Source organism: Pezoporus flaviventris, unplaced genomic scaffold (assembly GCF_033815535.1).
Source record: "Pezoporus flaviventris isolate CSIRO_AGI_PZ_B2104156 unplaced genomic scaffold, CSIRO_AGI_Pfla_v1 ptg000066l, whole genome shotgun sequence".
Taxonomy (NCBI): domain Eukaryota; kingdom Metazoa; phylum Chordata; class Aves; order Psittaciformes; family Psittacidae; genus Pezoporus; species Pezoporus flaviventris.
Genome location: NW_026892614.1, coordinates 26,345,305 through 26,361,737, shown reverse-complemented (window position 1 = coordinate 26,361,737; position 16,433 = coordinate 26,345,305). Strand labels below are relative to the sequence as shown.

Sequence of the window (16,433 nt, the reverse complement as noted above, 5' to 3'; positions counted from 1 at the left end):
AGGAAGAAAGGAGAGTACTATCTGTAATGGCTTGAGGTATTAACAGCAGCACTTGTTACAGTTGACTGTAACACTACAGTTCACAGGCAAAGTGAACTCACACAGCAGCTGGGCCTTAAGCTTACATGAATAAATTATAACCCTAGCTAAACTCCTGTTCTGTGTGCCATATGGATCTTGTTAATACTGTCTTACAGCTGATAAGAGCAAGGAACTTAGTGCAACCACACTGTTCTATTAAGTGGTGTCCCTCACTCCTGCTGAGGAGTGCAGGACAATTCCTTCAACATATAAAACATCAAAATGAGAGTGAAGGCAGGTAACTTTAAAGTAATAGTTATTTAAGATGTATTCCTATCTGTGATTAAAGAATGACAGTTCTATGCCCAGAACTAGAAAGCTGCACCTCATCTGGCTACTGTTGCCTTGTCACCACACTGCATTTCTGAGTTTGTCGCTCTCAAAGAAACCTTATACTTCAGATAGATGCACAGATAACAAAGCCTTAACCTTTGGAGCAATAAAACCTCACACACTTTCAAATGTATAACTCTCTTTCACAAATGCTGGACTAGGTATGCTTGCAGTGTACCTTTCACCAGACCTGAAAGGCACATGCCACTTGAATTGAAAGCTTCACACATGGGGAAAGCTGTTGTGCAGTTCTCTTATGATTTAAAGTATTCCTTGTTTGAATGCAGTACAAGTGTGAAGTCCATCCATGTGTTCGGTCTGCAGAGTACTTCCTGCCATTGAAGCACTGACTGAGAAAGGGCTGTAGAGCCAAACCATTCCACTGCAACAAAGCAAAAGGGAAGGGTACAGTTACTTTTCACTTGGTCTTACCCAACTGACTGGACAACAATGAACCTGTTTCTTTAGCTGTTCTGTAGCTAATGCCTTAGGGCATTAATTGCAATAAATTGTAGTTATATTTTGAAACATTATTTAAATCCTGTTAAACTAGAATCACTTACTAAAGAATTCAGCCTGCAGCAAAGAAAAATTTTCTGGTTATATGACTAAAAGCAAAGGAGCAAGCATGCGTATTACTAACAGCAGCATGGCACTAGGTTGCATGCTGCGGTTCATCTCCAGTCACTAATGCATTACTAGGCTTAGAGCTTGACTAGTCGTCTTCACTCAGGAGCAGGTAGCTCCTGCTCTGGCAGAAAGGAAGATGCTGGGTAGGACAATCAAGTTCATAAGGCAGCTTGCACAGCACTGAGCTATTAGTGATAATACTCCCCTAAAGTCTGTGTTGATACCATAACACAGTGTCTGAGCAATCTTTTTGAGCCTTTCATCTGAGAACTCTCTGGGAAGACAGACTCCATGAGGCAGTCTTCAAGCAGCAGCCTTCAATTAAAAGTGAAATGGGGCCTATTCAGTGAGCAGAGGGCCTCTCAAAAATTTCTCAGCCTTGAGAGCAAGCTTCCTCACTCGCACATACACTAGAACAGAGCCCAAAACTCAGATGTGCAATAGCCCCTTTTGAGCAAGCTTCACTGTCTGTATCTCCCAGTGACTGGATTGTTTCGTGGCTGTAAACTAATAAGCACAAACATAAGGAAGGTTGGAGTCTAGTAGGTCATTAGTTCTTGTGCTTCCTTTTTATTAAATAGTATTTAACCAATGCATAGGAAACAGCTCAAAGAACCGGTCTTAAAAAAATCATTAACAAGAGCTCTACATGAGTTAACTCCACCCAGCTTTTTAATGCCTACCTTAGCATGGCCAGGCTTCAGTCCTGTAACTTACCATGTTAACAAATGGCTTTCCTGAAAATTCCCACTGACAACCCTGAACTTTTGCAAAGACCTGAACTAAAGCACATGTAGTGTTTCTTACAGGATCAAAGCCCAAGGCACACAGCAGTGGGTGATAAATAGCACAGTGTAAGTATTATTTAGAATGTAAAGTAAATGAACTTTTCCCCAATTGCCTTCAATTTTTCATGATAAAGAACCTACTTGCACCAAGTGTAGCTCCTCCTAGGAACTGATTGCTTGAGCTGGAAGTTGACTTGTCCCAGACAGTCAAGTGTAGACATGACTGCTGCAGCTGAGCTGGGGTCACACCATCAAAGACAAAGAAGTGATTCCACTGGGGACAGGCTTCTTTCCTCCAGACAGAAGACTTCTGCTTTACCTCTGGTTGGTCTGGAAGGATAAGACAACTTCCCCAAAACAATGAGAGTTCAGCAAGGTTACTGATTTCTCAACCAGAAAACAGAACATTTGCAATAATCAACCAGGGCCCTTTGGTTTGCTTTAAATAGCACAAAAGTTCAGCTTAAGTGCAAGGTAGAACATGGTCCCAATGTGTTTATTCTGGGACTTGTTCCTTTTCCTGTCTGCCTTCACTGTGGGTGCAAGTAGGCTCTTCTAGTCTGTTTGCCTTTTGCTGTCACTGACTGCTGAAAAAATCTTTACTGTCTGTTCTGTTACCCAAATCTGCCCCAAACCTGCTTTTCAGTAGATAAATTTCCAGCCCATTTCACTGAAGTTCGGTGCCGCAAACAATGAAATGGCTTTACATGATGGTGGAAATGTACCCCAGTATCATACTTCCAGTGGCATCTGGTGCTGGACAGTAAGAAAGTAAAATGATCCCACATACAAGTTACTCAGCACACTGAAGAAAAATTCAGTCCCTCTTCTTTTAAAAAGTCTAAAATGAAGAGGATAAAGGTTTCCTTTTACCCAAAGATATATTTAATTCTGCCATGGCACACATGAAAAACAAGAATTAAAATATCCTCTGATTGGCACTACCCCAACCCCACCCCCAATATCTAAAACCAGGTACTTAAACTAGCGACCTCTGAATTTTAGTGGCATGAGTCACTGCTGAAGTTCCATTCAGGATCCAAAGAGCCAGTGGGACCTGTCACTGCACTGCTGAATGCTGCTGTTGCGTAGGCACCCAAATGCCACCATTAAAGGAATGTCTAAGAATGTGGACAATGCACTTTCAGGGGCCACTCTCCTACTGAAAACATGTTAACACGTACATTCACACATGTATGACATTTTCTGTTTGAAGTGTTAGGTCTCATACATACCCTATAACAAATGGGTTCGGCATTCCAGAAGTTCTCAGCACAGGCAAGTTCTTGGCCCCAGTTATCACAACCTGAAGCTGGCAGCTGGGAATGCCTTGGTCTTTTCTTCCTGCAACAAGAGCATTTATCACATGAAATAACCAGTTAGAAACATCTTAAGCTTTCAGCTGAACTGTCAGTAAGTAGAAAAATGCCTAAGTGGTACTACTGAGATAAGGACTCACAGTGCTAATACAGGATCATTTGGATCATTTGAAAGACTTTAACCTGTTTGTACAGGGTATGAGTCACACACTCCCCAAAAAGGCAAGCAATGAGTAGCAGGTTGCTTTGTGATTCCTGTTCCAAAGACCGAGCTTTCTGATGTATTTGTATAAAGTAAATACAGGGCAGTACCTACAGGAGTGTTTCTCTGAAACAAAGCCAGAAGCAGGAGAAACAGCCAAATACAGTGAGATTCCGCTCCTCTGTTACAGCTCTAGTTATAGAGGCCCAATACATAGGCATGCACAGGGAAGAAAAATGAAAGAAAGTTGGTACCTTTTAGGTCATTTGGAAAAGAAAAGGAAACAAAATTAGCCTAACAGCTACTTAGATCTTCTTAGTGGCCTCTACCTTATGCTGTGGTCCTCTCACTTGAGAGAGTTAGTAGAGCTCTGAACCTCTGTATATCTCACTATGATCTAGGGAGGCAATTTTCCAATGAGGTTGTCCTATCCCTTCTTCTCCCAAGGTATTTCTTTTACTCCGCCAGCAATACTTTATGTATCATCTTATAAGTCTTTCATTTCCAAAAACTGAATCCTGACTGTACATTTTGAACCTAACACCTTCTAAGTGAAACAATCTCTCTTAAATGAAACCACTGGAGGAAGCTAAGGGTGGTGGTTGGTATCCTTGCAGCCATTTCTTTTCCACCTTTTCCCCAAATTGGCAGACTCCACCTTGGGCATTAAAACTGCACCACCTCCAGAACAAGGTCTACCAGCAACACTATGACTGGCACAAGCTTCCCAAACAGCTGGTTGCATCATACTGCTACCACTATAATGTGCAGCTTTTGTTGGCATTAAAAAGAACAAAAAAGATGAAGTTGGCAAATGTTTGGATCTTAATTAATTTGAAATATAATACACCACAAACCACTGTTTGCAGCAGCTGTTATAAACCCCATACAGGCATGTTACATGGACACATTGCTAGTCCCTCATTGATACCAATTCTTTTCTAGCCAAGGGATTCAGCATACATAGTGAAGTATGCTGAAACATTTTATACCTTCAAACTGGAAATTCTTATACTGAGCTGGTGCTGACAGTCTTGCAGACACAAGGAGTTCACCACTGTACTCGATAAGATCATGTCCAGGCTTTTCAAGCTGAAGAAAGGAACACACAGAAATTTGCATTACTGCAAACATTCCACATCCTTCTCACAGTTTATTTATGTTTGCAACAAGTCCTCCTTAATGGGCTGGATTGACAGCATTTTTCCCTCCAATGATCTTAGAAGTGTGACATTTTTCATAGCTTTTACTACATCTTGCTTTTAAGATATAACTAAGCACAAAAAAAATAATCACCTTCGGCTTGAGCTGGTACCAGCTGAACAACTGCATTGAGTCCTCTTGAAAATCCCATGCTGCCAGTGGAATCACCACTTCCCCCAAAAACACCTTGTATTTGAGTGCTCCTGCATGCCACACAGAGATCTGAAGCTGCCGACTTCCCAGCTGGGAGTATTCAATCTTGTACTGGAAAGATAAATATTATTTAGAGGGTGAATGCACACCCATGCCCATAACCAGGCCAGCCACAGCATACCTGGATACAGACAGAACCATGCTGTCTGAATGCGCTTTGCAATCTGCATATTGCTCCACTATTTAAATGCTAAATAACACTCATCCAAATATGAAATAACATTCCAGGAATACCTTGACCCGCCTTGCTAAAGATTCTGGTTATTAATTCAGAACTTGAAATAATTCTTGCCCATTTTTGCTGGTGGGGTTTTTGAGGTATTTTTTTTCCCTTCTCTCCCTCTCTCTGTTATACACTCCAAGCAGAATTTGGCTACTCTGGAGGCCAGTTCAAAACTAAGATGCCTAACAAGGGTGCTCAACTTCCATTCTGGTGAGCGGACATCTACTCAATGCAGTCAGTAAGAAGAAAGAAGTAATTCAGCCAATCACTAATTACAGCCCTGATCTGCTCCCAAAACATAGTTAGAGCCTGTTGAGATATTGTTGGGTATCTAACATACGCACATAAGACTGGCAAATGTGATACCCAGCCTAGAAGGAACCTACATCCACCTGGGCTGGAAGCTGGAGGCAAGGACATCACTACCCACACTTAGGCTGCTGAATCACAGGCTGGGTGTAAGCTGTGGAACTAATCACCCTGGGCTCCAGTAATTCTCAAGAGCACTTACACACCTCTCACACATGAAGCTACCCAGATGTAGGCACCTTCATTTGCAGCTGTATCTCACCAAGCTGGATCTTGGTGTCATGATGTAGTTTACCTGCACTAGCACTGTGGTCTTCTGACCATTTCTACTACTCTGGATAAATTAATAATGAAACTAATTAAAAAGATTTCTAACAAAACTAACTTTAGTGTTCATAGAGCCAGCTCAGGCATGGCTCTCACTTTCCCCTTTTCAGTTCTTCATGATTTGGCATAGAAAAGGGACTATAAAATTAGGATCAGTTATTCCAACTTCACAATCTTTTTTCTCCCAGCTAAACCCTATATACAGACTTCAGGCTATATAAGAGTTACATATATTACTTAAATTTTTTGTTGTTGCTACGGAATTTTACAATGGTCTTTTCAAACACATTGCCTGTTTCACTCACTAAAAATTCTTGCTCATACACACCAAAAGATGGGGGTAACACTGAAGCTTTTGTGTAGTTCAAGGACCAACAATACAAGTTTTTCCCTCCATTAACTTTGTTTCTTATCTTTTCCAAGACAACACATTACTGAAGAAGTCATCATCTTATGTACTACTGCAGTGCACTAACACACACAAAAAAATTGATTTGTAGTGATCTAAGTACACAACTGGAGCTGGGAACAACAAAACTAATCCAACTGTCCATCATATTTGAAAAATCATAGCAGTCAGGTGAAGTTCCCGACAGCTGGAAAAAGGGAAATATAACCCTCATTTTCAAGAGGGGGAAAATGGATGACCCAGAGAACTACAGACCAGTCAGCCTCACCTCTGTGCCTGGCAAAAGCTTGGAGCAGATTCTCCTGAAAGGCATGCTAAGGCACATGAAAATCAACAAGGTGCTTGGTGACAGCCAGCATGGCTTCACTAAGGGGAAATCCTGCCTGACCAATTTGGTGGCCTTCTATGATGGGGCTACAGAACTGATAGACAGGGGTAGAGCAGTTGATGTCATCTACCTGGACTTGTGTAAAGCGTTTGACACTGTCCCACACGACATCCTTGTCTCTAAATTGGAGGGAAAACAATTTGATAGGTGGACCACTCCGTGGATAAAGAACTGCCTGGATGGCTGCACACAAAGAGTTGTGGTCAATGGCTCAATGTCCAGCTGGAGACCAGTAACGAGCGGTGTTCCTCAGGGATGGGTGTTGGGACCGGTCTTGTTCAACATCGTTGTCGGTGACATGGACAGTGGGATTGAGTGTGCCCCCAGCGAGTTTGCTGATGACACCAAGCTGTGTGGTTTGGTTGATACCCTGGAGGGAAGGAATGCCATCCAGAGGGCCCTTGACATGCTTGGGAGGTGGGCTGATGCCAACCTCATGAAGTTTAACCATGCCAAGTGCAAGGTCCTACACCTGGGTTGGAGCAATCCCAGGCACAGCTACAGGTTGGGCAGAGAAGAGATTCAGAGCAGGCCTGCAGAGAAGGACTTGGGGGTGTTGGTTGATGAGAAAATGAACATGAGCTGGTGGCTGCAGTGTGTGCTTGCAGCCCAGAAAGCCAACCGTATCCTGGGCTGCATCAAGAGGAGTGTGACCAGCAGGTCAAAGGAGGTGATCCTGCCCCTCTACTCTGCTCTCATGAGACCTCACTTGGAGTACTGTGTACAGTTCTGGTGTCCTCAACATAAAAAGGACATGGAACTGTTGGAACAAGTCCAGAGAAGGGCCACGAGGATGATCAGGGGACGGGAGCACCACCTGTATGAAGAGAGGCTGAGAAAGTTGGGGCTGTTCAGCCTGGAGAAGAGAAAGCTGTGTGGAGACCTCATAGCAGCCTTCCAGTATCTGAAGGGGGCCTATAGGGATGCTGGAGAGAGATTCTTCACTAGGGACTGTAGTAATATGACAAGGGGTAATGGGTTAAAACTTAAATAGGGGACATTTAGATTGGCTATAAGGAAGAAGTTCTTTACCGTAAGGGTGGTGAGGCACCAGAATGGGTTGCCCAGGGAAATTGTGAATGCTCCATCCCTGGCAGTGTTCAAGGCCAGGGATGAACACTGAGCCTTGGGTGACATGGTTTAGTGTGAGGTGTCCCTGCCCTTTGCAGGGGGGTTGGAACTTGATGATCTTAAGGTCCTTTCCAACCCTAACTATTCTATGATACTATGAACTTCTTCCAGGTTGCAGTACTCAGCTTCAGGCTTACATTTCACTAAGTGTATATGAAGCAAAAATAATGGCTTCTATTTTCTACACACAGCTCTTACAAGGATGCAAGAAGTAATATTGCAAGGCATTAAAGCATTATAAGCACAACTACTGTTATCTGGCAGGATTCTTAAATGTTTGCAATTAGAACTCTGAAGAGATGGCTTGGCATCAATTGCACAGGGAAAAGGAAGCAGACAGTGTTTTACAGCTGGTGGAATTCAGTTAGCATTCAGCTAACTGCAGAGACACACTCTCAGTGGCACTGACAAAGGGTATTGATTGAAAGAGATACTTGTGTAAAATACATGCTGCTCTGCAATGCACCCAGTTCCCAAATGTACAAAAAAAAAGAAAGCATCTATGGAAGACAATTTGCTTTCCCACAAGGTAACTCAGAACAACATGGAATTCAAGAGTAATGTTTTCATGGACAAAGGCAGACTCTTTTAATGATTTGCAACTTACTATTGTAACTCCAAAAGCACTTTCTCTTATTTGGACTGAAAACCATAATTTTTTTCTATTAACTGTTGTCAGTGACTTATAGATTTGCCCCATTAGGACAATTCTGAACTTGCAGGATTGTACATTACAAAAAGAAACATTACCCTGGAAAAGCACACTTAGCAGCACACAATTGCAAGCAGTACCTTCAAAGTCTCATCGAATTCCGGATCCACTGTTCTCTTTTTGACAGTTGTCTTCCGCTTACTCCGAGGAGATTTATCAGGAAGTAAATAAACTTTAACATACCTTGTAGAGAGAAGGATATATGGACAGTAACCAGAGAAAATGGTTGGTTAGAAGCAATCGAAGAAGAAAAATTAGGTTTTCCTTAATTCTTGAACAAATTTCCTGACTATAATTTTCCAAGCAATAACATGGCAAATTGTGATGTATATCCTTTCTCAGTAAAAACAGAGACTATAAAGATTCCTGTATACCATTCAGCTAATATGTTTCAATTCTAATTGTGAAAGAATCAGTATCTGAATAGGAATCTTCTGCTTTCATACTCTTGGCCTCTCATAAAATAGCCACAAAGGTAGTCACCTTGTCAGCTGTAGTGATGGTTTTGTGACAAAAATAAAAACCGTATATTATGTGCTCAAGAAAAAAATATTAGCACAATTAACTTTTGGATCATTGTTGCTTGCTCATGAAGAAAACATCTCATTTTTACAACATCAAGTACCATGTAGCAAAAAAAAAAGGTATAATCATACAAAGAATACATAATAATTTATAGCTTTTACAAATGCTACCTGTTAAAACAGCCACTATAGTGAAAGTGGGAGATTGTCTGAAGTGCTGAAAATTGACTTAACATTGATTCAAGGAAACCCAGTAAAAAATGTCTGGAAGCTGAATCAAGCTTCCAATGATTCCTATCCAAAGTTTCTTATGTGTAGGTCATGTGAACATTAAATATTCGCCTTAATGAGAGTTCAGTGGGCTTGAGTTGTGTTATTGCTTCAAAACTAAAGAGTATTAGCAACAGAGAGTGCTTGCTCACAGCTTGGCAAGAAAGGAGTGATTGTTGACATAATACCAAGGTTTTTTTAACTATGCTTGTATACTTTTCAGATATTGTGATTAAAACCAATTTTTAAACAGCCTCTTGATTAACTTACTCAGAAGCAAGATCAACTGTACCTCATACTGTCAGTGCAGAGCTTACACATCTTCCCTATTCCTTCCAAACTTATCCATAGCAATAGCTTTTTAAAATACCCAGATACTAGAAGTTTTAGCCTCTTGCTCTACCAACCCAGACCAATGTTATTGAAAAGTAGCCAGTCCAGTCAACAAGCTAAATAATTCAGTAGGTTTTAAAAATCAGCTAAAAGTCTGCTTTCTGGCAAGTGTCTTAAGTGAATACACTGACTGTACTTTTCCGGTTGGCTTGGAAACCAACAGAAGTATGTAAATACATACTAAGAGAGTGTAATGTTCATTACGTAGCACTTCCCACATTGCCTTTCAGGCTTCCTGCAACTGTTTGCCTGGCTTAGTTACCAGAGGACTCAAAGAACCTTGAGCCACTTCTGATGTGTTCCCAAATTGCCCTGTCACGAGCTGCTGTTCCAGAAAGACTCCTTTAATCACCAAGCTTGTCTTTATCAACACCTTCTGTAAGGTGCACAAAACCCATGTGTCTTCTGGGTGAAGGTGACTTCAAGTATGTATATGTAAAATTGGTAATATGTTGAATGCTCTGAAAGTGCAAATATAGCATACCATGCTATATCAGACACAACATACAGAAATATCTTAAACGCAGAATATTTTCCTTGTTTTTTTCTGCTTCTCTACGAAATACTTACGGGTTACACTTCTTCTTCTTCTCTTCTCCATAAGCCAGGTTCTTGCACCTCTTGATACAAATTTCTAAGATGCAAGCTTTGAAGATATATCTCATGGCAAACTCTATTTCTCCCATGACATTAGCTTTGCTAAAATTTCCAGACTCAGTGCAAGTGCTGTTAAGACTATACAAACTCCCCTAAGAAAAAACAAATGTTTGGGGAAAATAGCTTCAGATCAAATAGGACAAGACATGCATTTTCCTCAAAGGTCAGTATCTTTACAGACATGACTCTAGAGCTACTGCAAATCAAGAAGATTTAAGGTGATCTGTAGAAGATATCCTATTGCTTCCACAATAGCCTTGAAAATTATTACTGTAATTACAGTTTTACTGCTCTGCCTTTTCCCCTCTGTAAGCTCCCCAGGCTAAGAAAATGCTTTCTTATATAATATCTAGATCTAGAAATTGTCTCCAAATAAAACTGCTATGTAGCTTACCAGGAGAAAAATGGGATAAGTGTCTGAAAGGAAGAGAGTGGAGAAAAAAAAAAAAAAAAGCCTCTCAAATACAAGAACATACAAAACATTGAACTAGACTGCTTTTAATACATAACTCATAGTATGGTACACTGCCAAGATGTTATGTTCTATCACGGAAACAAAAGTGGCCTTGCAAATCCAGTATATTTTCTATAATATGCCCCAATTCCATATAAAAGTGACATACTCCATACTGCAGCAGACATTTCAGGAAAGATTAAAATACAAGGATACCCAGTTGTTGTATGTTGGTGCATAAAGAAGTTATTCCCTAGCTCACCTCAGCCACTCTGTTCTCCTTTTACCTACTTTCACCTCTGGGGCAAAGGTTTGGACACTGTCCATCCATAAACAGCATTTGCATCTGTGGAAGGAAGAGACTAATCCTTTCTATGGCCCAGCACAGACATGTAACTTCATGATACTACCTAGACTTCAACATAACATATTATCAAATCTATCAAAATAGTTTGGTCTCCATTCATTTATAATGATATTCTTTAAAGTTAGCCCTAGGAACCTTTTGCATAGTATATGTCACAAGGACATAATTGTTGTTGTGATTAATCTCAGAGCAACACTGCCCTAGATTTCCAAGGTATGTGTTAGATCACTCCTCCCTCTGAAAATAAACACCAGCCTGCACAGGACTGGTTAACCAACAAGCTCTACATCGCACAACCCAGCAGCTAAAAGTGCGGAGTAGTGTTTAGATCGTATCTCTCTCCCATGCAGAAGCTCTTCCTCCTTCGTGCAGCTTGCCAAATATTCTTTGTAAAATTTACGCCAACAGCCTAATCAGTTTAAAGCAGCTACCTATCTAGATAGCTTATCTATCTTATAAGATCTAAGTAACATACAGACTTGACAAAAGAAGGGTCAGAGCACTCAGTGCTTACTGAGGAAGTCATTAAGTGTTGGGACTGTTTTGACCTGATGCTTCTTGTATGTAATCTTGCTCCCTCCACGAGATGCATATCAGTGTAATCAATCTCCCTTACAGCTTTGTTCAGCTCTGTTCTTTCGCTCACTGACATTTTTATCCTTCTGAAGAGAAAATGCTTAGTTTCCACCAAAATCCTTCATGATAAAGGAATGCAAACAGATTTTTGTCTTAGCTTATATGTCCTAAAAAAATGTTTGCAAAATCCCCAATATTTATTCCACAGAATCTCTTATTTAGTTAGAAAGGTTGGATGTGTGCTCTGACTCATGATGTTTGGACCAAATATCACTATATATGTCTCCATCTGATCAGGAGTCACATACATTCAATGCAGAAATCATTTGTCCTTTTCGTTCAGTAAAGAGGGATTAAATGACTTCATGTATTGCACTTCTGCTGGCATGACTGAAAGCAATTTCATCTGATATTTTGAAAGATACATTTTCATGGAGTAGTCATCAATATCCAACACCCATAAAGGGAAGTTTAATGGAACTTGACCTTTCCCCTTATCCAGGGGGATAATATTTCAGAATAGAAAATATTTCAGTTTTAAGCCTGGGCTCTCTATAGCCCAGTTCGAACGGTTGTCATAAGAATCACAACTGTCATTCAAAACTTACCCATTTGTCGGCTTAACACCTTGACTCCACAGTGCAGTAAACTATGAGCATGCACCAAGGCCCTTGTGAGTGTTTATACTCACAAGTGTGAGTATAAAGTGAGCAGGCTGCTTTAATTTTGATTCCCTAAAAGTCATTTTAATTTCCTTCTTTATATCAGTCATAGACTCTTCGGATACTTCACCCTGCTTAACCTCATCATTAATACATAGAAATTACTTTCCACAGTCAATTATAGAGGCTTTAAAGCATGTGCTGAATTCATTTATAACTGGCTTCCTTCTCTCTCATTTGCAGTATTCAGAATGCCATCTGTCAGCAGATGATTCAGTGCCATCCCCTAAACCTATGAACTGCTCCCCTGGCTTCCATCATTGTCAGTTTCCTCTTCATTCATTGACATTCTGACTTTTGAATTTCCACTGACATTTCCTTTACCACAGCTCTTACAGAATAACAAACCCCTTCCATTAAATAAAGTTTTAAGAGAAAAACTATTATTCAGTTAGAAAGAATAGTGTTCACAATTCCAACCTTATAAAATGGGAAGAATGTTAGTTGCATTTGCAAAATCAGAGGAAGCTGATCTATCAATTATTCATTATTAATGGATATATCCATCAACTATCCATTATGAATTTGATTGGACTTATGCTTCAGAAAGTTCAGTGTTACTCTGGAGACTGTGCCAAAGGCAGTTAGTCTTTCATCAGATACAAACTCAAGTAAAAGTCTTCCTTCATTTTGTAATGCAACCCAAAATACACCAACATTTTGCACAAGAATAGCTTTTATATCTGTTCCCATTATATATTATATATATTATAGCTTTTATATCTGTTCCCATTAGACACCTGTTCTGTTGGGCTTCTGTGCTTCCACCTGTTAACTTACATGTGTTTTGCCATCACAGAAAACTGCATCACTTGTAGGACTCGTTATTATGCCTTCTTCCTCCTTGCAATTCCTTTTGGTCAGAATTTCAATGTCATTTTGGGCCCCAGTAATGAGCTGCTGAAGACTGGGTGTACTTTTAATCTGTAAGAAATCCAGCAAGTAATTAATTGGGAGGGGAGAAGGAGGGGGGGTGTGGTGGTTTTGTTTGTTTTAAGAAAAATGCCCTGATTCCTTCAGGAATGCTATCCTATCAGAAGAAAATTCAGTGAATTGCTGCAATTCACTCTGATCAACGTCACACAGCTGGCACACTTTCAAAGACAATTTAGTAACTCCATTGAATTATTAGTTTTATTTGCAACTCTCCCCATCCCAGCTAGTAGTATATTCATAATTTTCCAAACATAACACAACCTAATCTAAGAATCAGTACTGCAGCAATTATTAACAGTCTACTAATAACAGACCAAAAAGTAGCAATATACTAATAAAAGGCCTTATTAGTCTTTAACAAACCAGTAATTTTGTGAAAGAAAAAAACCAAAACAACAAAACCTTGCCTCCAGGAAACTCAAAACAGTATTTTGCAATATGCATGACACAGGCCCATGTCTGCCTATGCAAGAATGAAAGCAAGATGAAAGAGACTTGAAAATAGAAACAGATTCTCAAGTTCTTATTTAACTTTGATTATAGACAAAGTTTACATTTCTGAGGTGTTCTTGACTTTGCTTTGACTATGTCCATCCACTTTTCCAATTTTCCCATGAATAATACCCTGATAATTTGTGAAAAATTAACATATATAGCAGCTAAACTCCTTGAGATTTAACTTCAGCCATCTCTGTTACAAGTAACAACAGTTACTAGAATGAAGTGCTGAAAGACTAATACATAAGGCTAGAAATAAGCTGAAAATAGATTTTAGCTCATTCTGGCACACCACCACCCCTGGATAAAACAAACTATGAAAAGTACATTCATAGCTCAATGGGTAGGAAAAGAGTGAAGTAAGAAGCTTTACATGGTTAGGAGCTAATAAAATAATTTCTTAAAAATAATGTATAACAGGGATTACCTGAAAGACTGGAAAAAACATTGTGTAATTGAACCAACAAAAAGGACTTCAACATATTTGCATAGAAGAAACTACATATATTTAAGAAACCTGGGAACCCCTCCCACACAATCAGCAGAAAGCACTAAAGAATGAGGATAACAGAGGAGATGATATATTGACAGTACTTCTGGGAAGACAAAAACAAACAAAACAAAACAACACAGTTCCCCCCCCCCCCAAAAGAAAAACAAAAAAAAACCCAAAACCTAAACCACAGGATGTGCTAAATCCAAACCACTAGTCTGTTATTATATACAGAAATTGTTACGGGTAGTAACTGCTCTACTTTAAGAATAGATGTAAGAATTCATTAAATTCTCTTGTGAAAAGGAAACGAACAGAAACCACATTCAGAATAGAGTCTCACATATCCCCAATGACCACCATCATATTTCTCAGTAGAGAAATTGTCTTCTGCTTTATAAAACCTGAAACACCACAAATCCCACTTGCTAACCAAAACAACCTACTACACACCAAATTTTAGCTTCTACTTGGATCAGAAAAGACTATTGGGTTAAACAGAACACAAGTTATTGACAAGGCAACATAACTAGCAACACTAAACTAGCAGATCACACAAGCAAGACTCTCCCCTAGCCCAGCTCTAACATCTGAAGCAGCATGCATTCACTGTCACAGGAGAGATAACCCACAGCTACTGACACACCACAGCTTCCAAAGCTTCCATACATCTGCTTGTTCCCCCAGTGAGGCTGTTCCTTTAGTGAGCTTGGAGATTCTGACAGAGAGAGGCCTAGAAAACACTATTCAGTTAACTTTCTAAATCCAGATTTTACACTGGCTGCTAGTTCTTGCCGTGGGATTGTTTCTTCACTATTACTGAAGTTAAATATAACCTCTTTCAAGCTTAATGAAAGAATCAAGCTCTGAACAGATAATATGTTTGGAAAACTTCATTAAGAAACAGATAATGCTTTTGAGACTGAAGTGGTGCCCCAGTCTTATACCCTGCACGTTCAAAATAGCACAGTTACAGCTATTACTTCCCAGCCATTCCTGGAGAAAAACACACACTTTCTAGGTAAAACCACCCCTCTGTTTTGATGCATTCTCTAAAAATGAGAATTCTTTCTTCTGTGAAAATCATTGCAAGTAAGATTTACATCGTATTTTGTTATAAATATGAGTTGTTGTTTTGCAAGTATAATTTAAACCAGGTCCTGTCTCTAAACTGAAGTCATGTTTTTAGTAATGATGTAAACATCTACCCTTACTGAAGGAAAACAAAGATGGAAAAGAAAAAAATAAATGGAAGAATAATGCAATACTGCCATTGACAGAAATTAAAACTCATTTTTAAAATCACAGTACAGATACAAAAGCCATCAGATAAGTGCAGGGACAACTGAGTAAAATTTCCTTAATATTAAAAAACCCAAATCTCTAAATGTCAAAGATGGCATTTACAAGAAAAAAAGATCAACAGTAATTCTAGTAAAACTAAAATTCTAGCACAAATATAGTCTAACTGGTTTGAATGAGACAAAAGCTCCACAACTCAGAGAAATAATGCTCTGACGCACAAAGCCCATTGAAATCTATCTTCCAAATTCTGTAACACAAAGGTGGACATAAGTACCAAGTCTTTAAATGAGCAATTAAAAAGCCACACAAATAATTTGTAATCTCCTACTAGTACATTTCTCAAGCCAAAGAATCCATATTCATCTTCATGACAAAGAATTCATATTGAATCCAATTCATGACAAATCCAATTCATGACATGTCATGAATCCAATTCATGTTATGAATCCAATTCATGACAAAGAATCCATATTCATCAACATGACAGGCTGCATGTGATCAGCATGCAACGCAACATAGTTTAAGTCCATATTATCTCCAACTGCAATGTTTTTTTCTGCATTAAAAAAAACAGTGCTCTGCCAGTGGAATAAAGCCACACTGAAACGTGGTTTGCCACAATGAAAGCAGCACTCCAGTACTTAACAACTGTTGCCAGTTTTGTTTACAATATAATTGCATACAAAAATACCAGAACTAATTTCAGAGAGTTCACAGACCTTGCTGGGCCAATTCAAACCACTAGTCCACGCAGTCCGACATCCTGTCTCTTCCATTTATCAACACTTAACACCTCAGAGGAAAGTGAAAAGTGTGCATCAAGGGAGCTGTGAGAAGTATTTACCACGAGGTCCAAAGCAAAAGCTTTCCTCAGCATCTAATCCAGGCACTTAGTAGACCACATTTACCTCATTCAGATGAACAAAGCAATTCAGTAAGTACCCACTATGTAGAAAATTGAGTATGGCCA

The 16,433-nt window shown here is 39.5% G+C and overlaps 1 protein-coding gene across 3 annotated transcripts in view; it reads right to left on the bottom strand.

Moving 5' to 3' along the window:
* Nucleotides 1-68: 68 nt before the first annotated feature.
* SYTL3 (synaptotagmin like 3) overlaps nucleotides 69-16,433 on the bottom strand; it is a 34,041-nt gene continuing 17,676 nt past the window's right edge. For all 3 annotated transcript variants that reach the window (XM_061471657.1, XM_061471656.1, XM_061471658.1), the window contains 8 exons: nucleotides 13,012-13,155; nucleotides 10,026-10,204; nucleotides 8,349-8,451; nucleotides 4,650-4,820; nucleotides 4,346-4,445; nucleotides 3,068-3,176; nucleotides 1,974-2,179; nucleotides 69-796 (listed from right to left, as the gene is read on the bottom strand). In XM_061471657.1, the coding sequence (XP_061327641.1) occupies nucleotides 669-796; nucleotides 1,974-2,179; nucleotides 3,068-3,176; nucleotides 4,346-4,445; nucleotides 4,650-4,820; nucleotides 8,349-8,451; nucleotides 10,026-10,204; nucleotides 13,012-13,155 (1,140 nt within the window). In that variant the 3' untranslated portion in view covers nucleotides 69-668. The remainder of the gene's footprint in view (nucleotides 797-1,973; nucleotides 2,180-3,067; nucleotides 3,177-4,345; nucleotides 4,446-4,649; nucleotides 4,821-8,348; nucleotides 8,452-10,025; nucleotides 10,205-13,011; nucleotides 13,156-16,433) is intronic.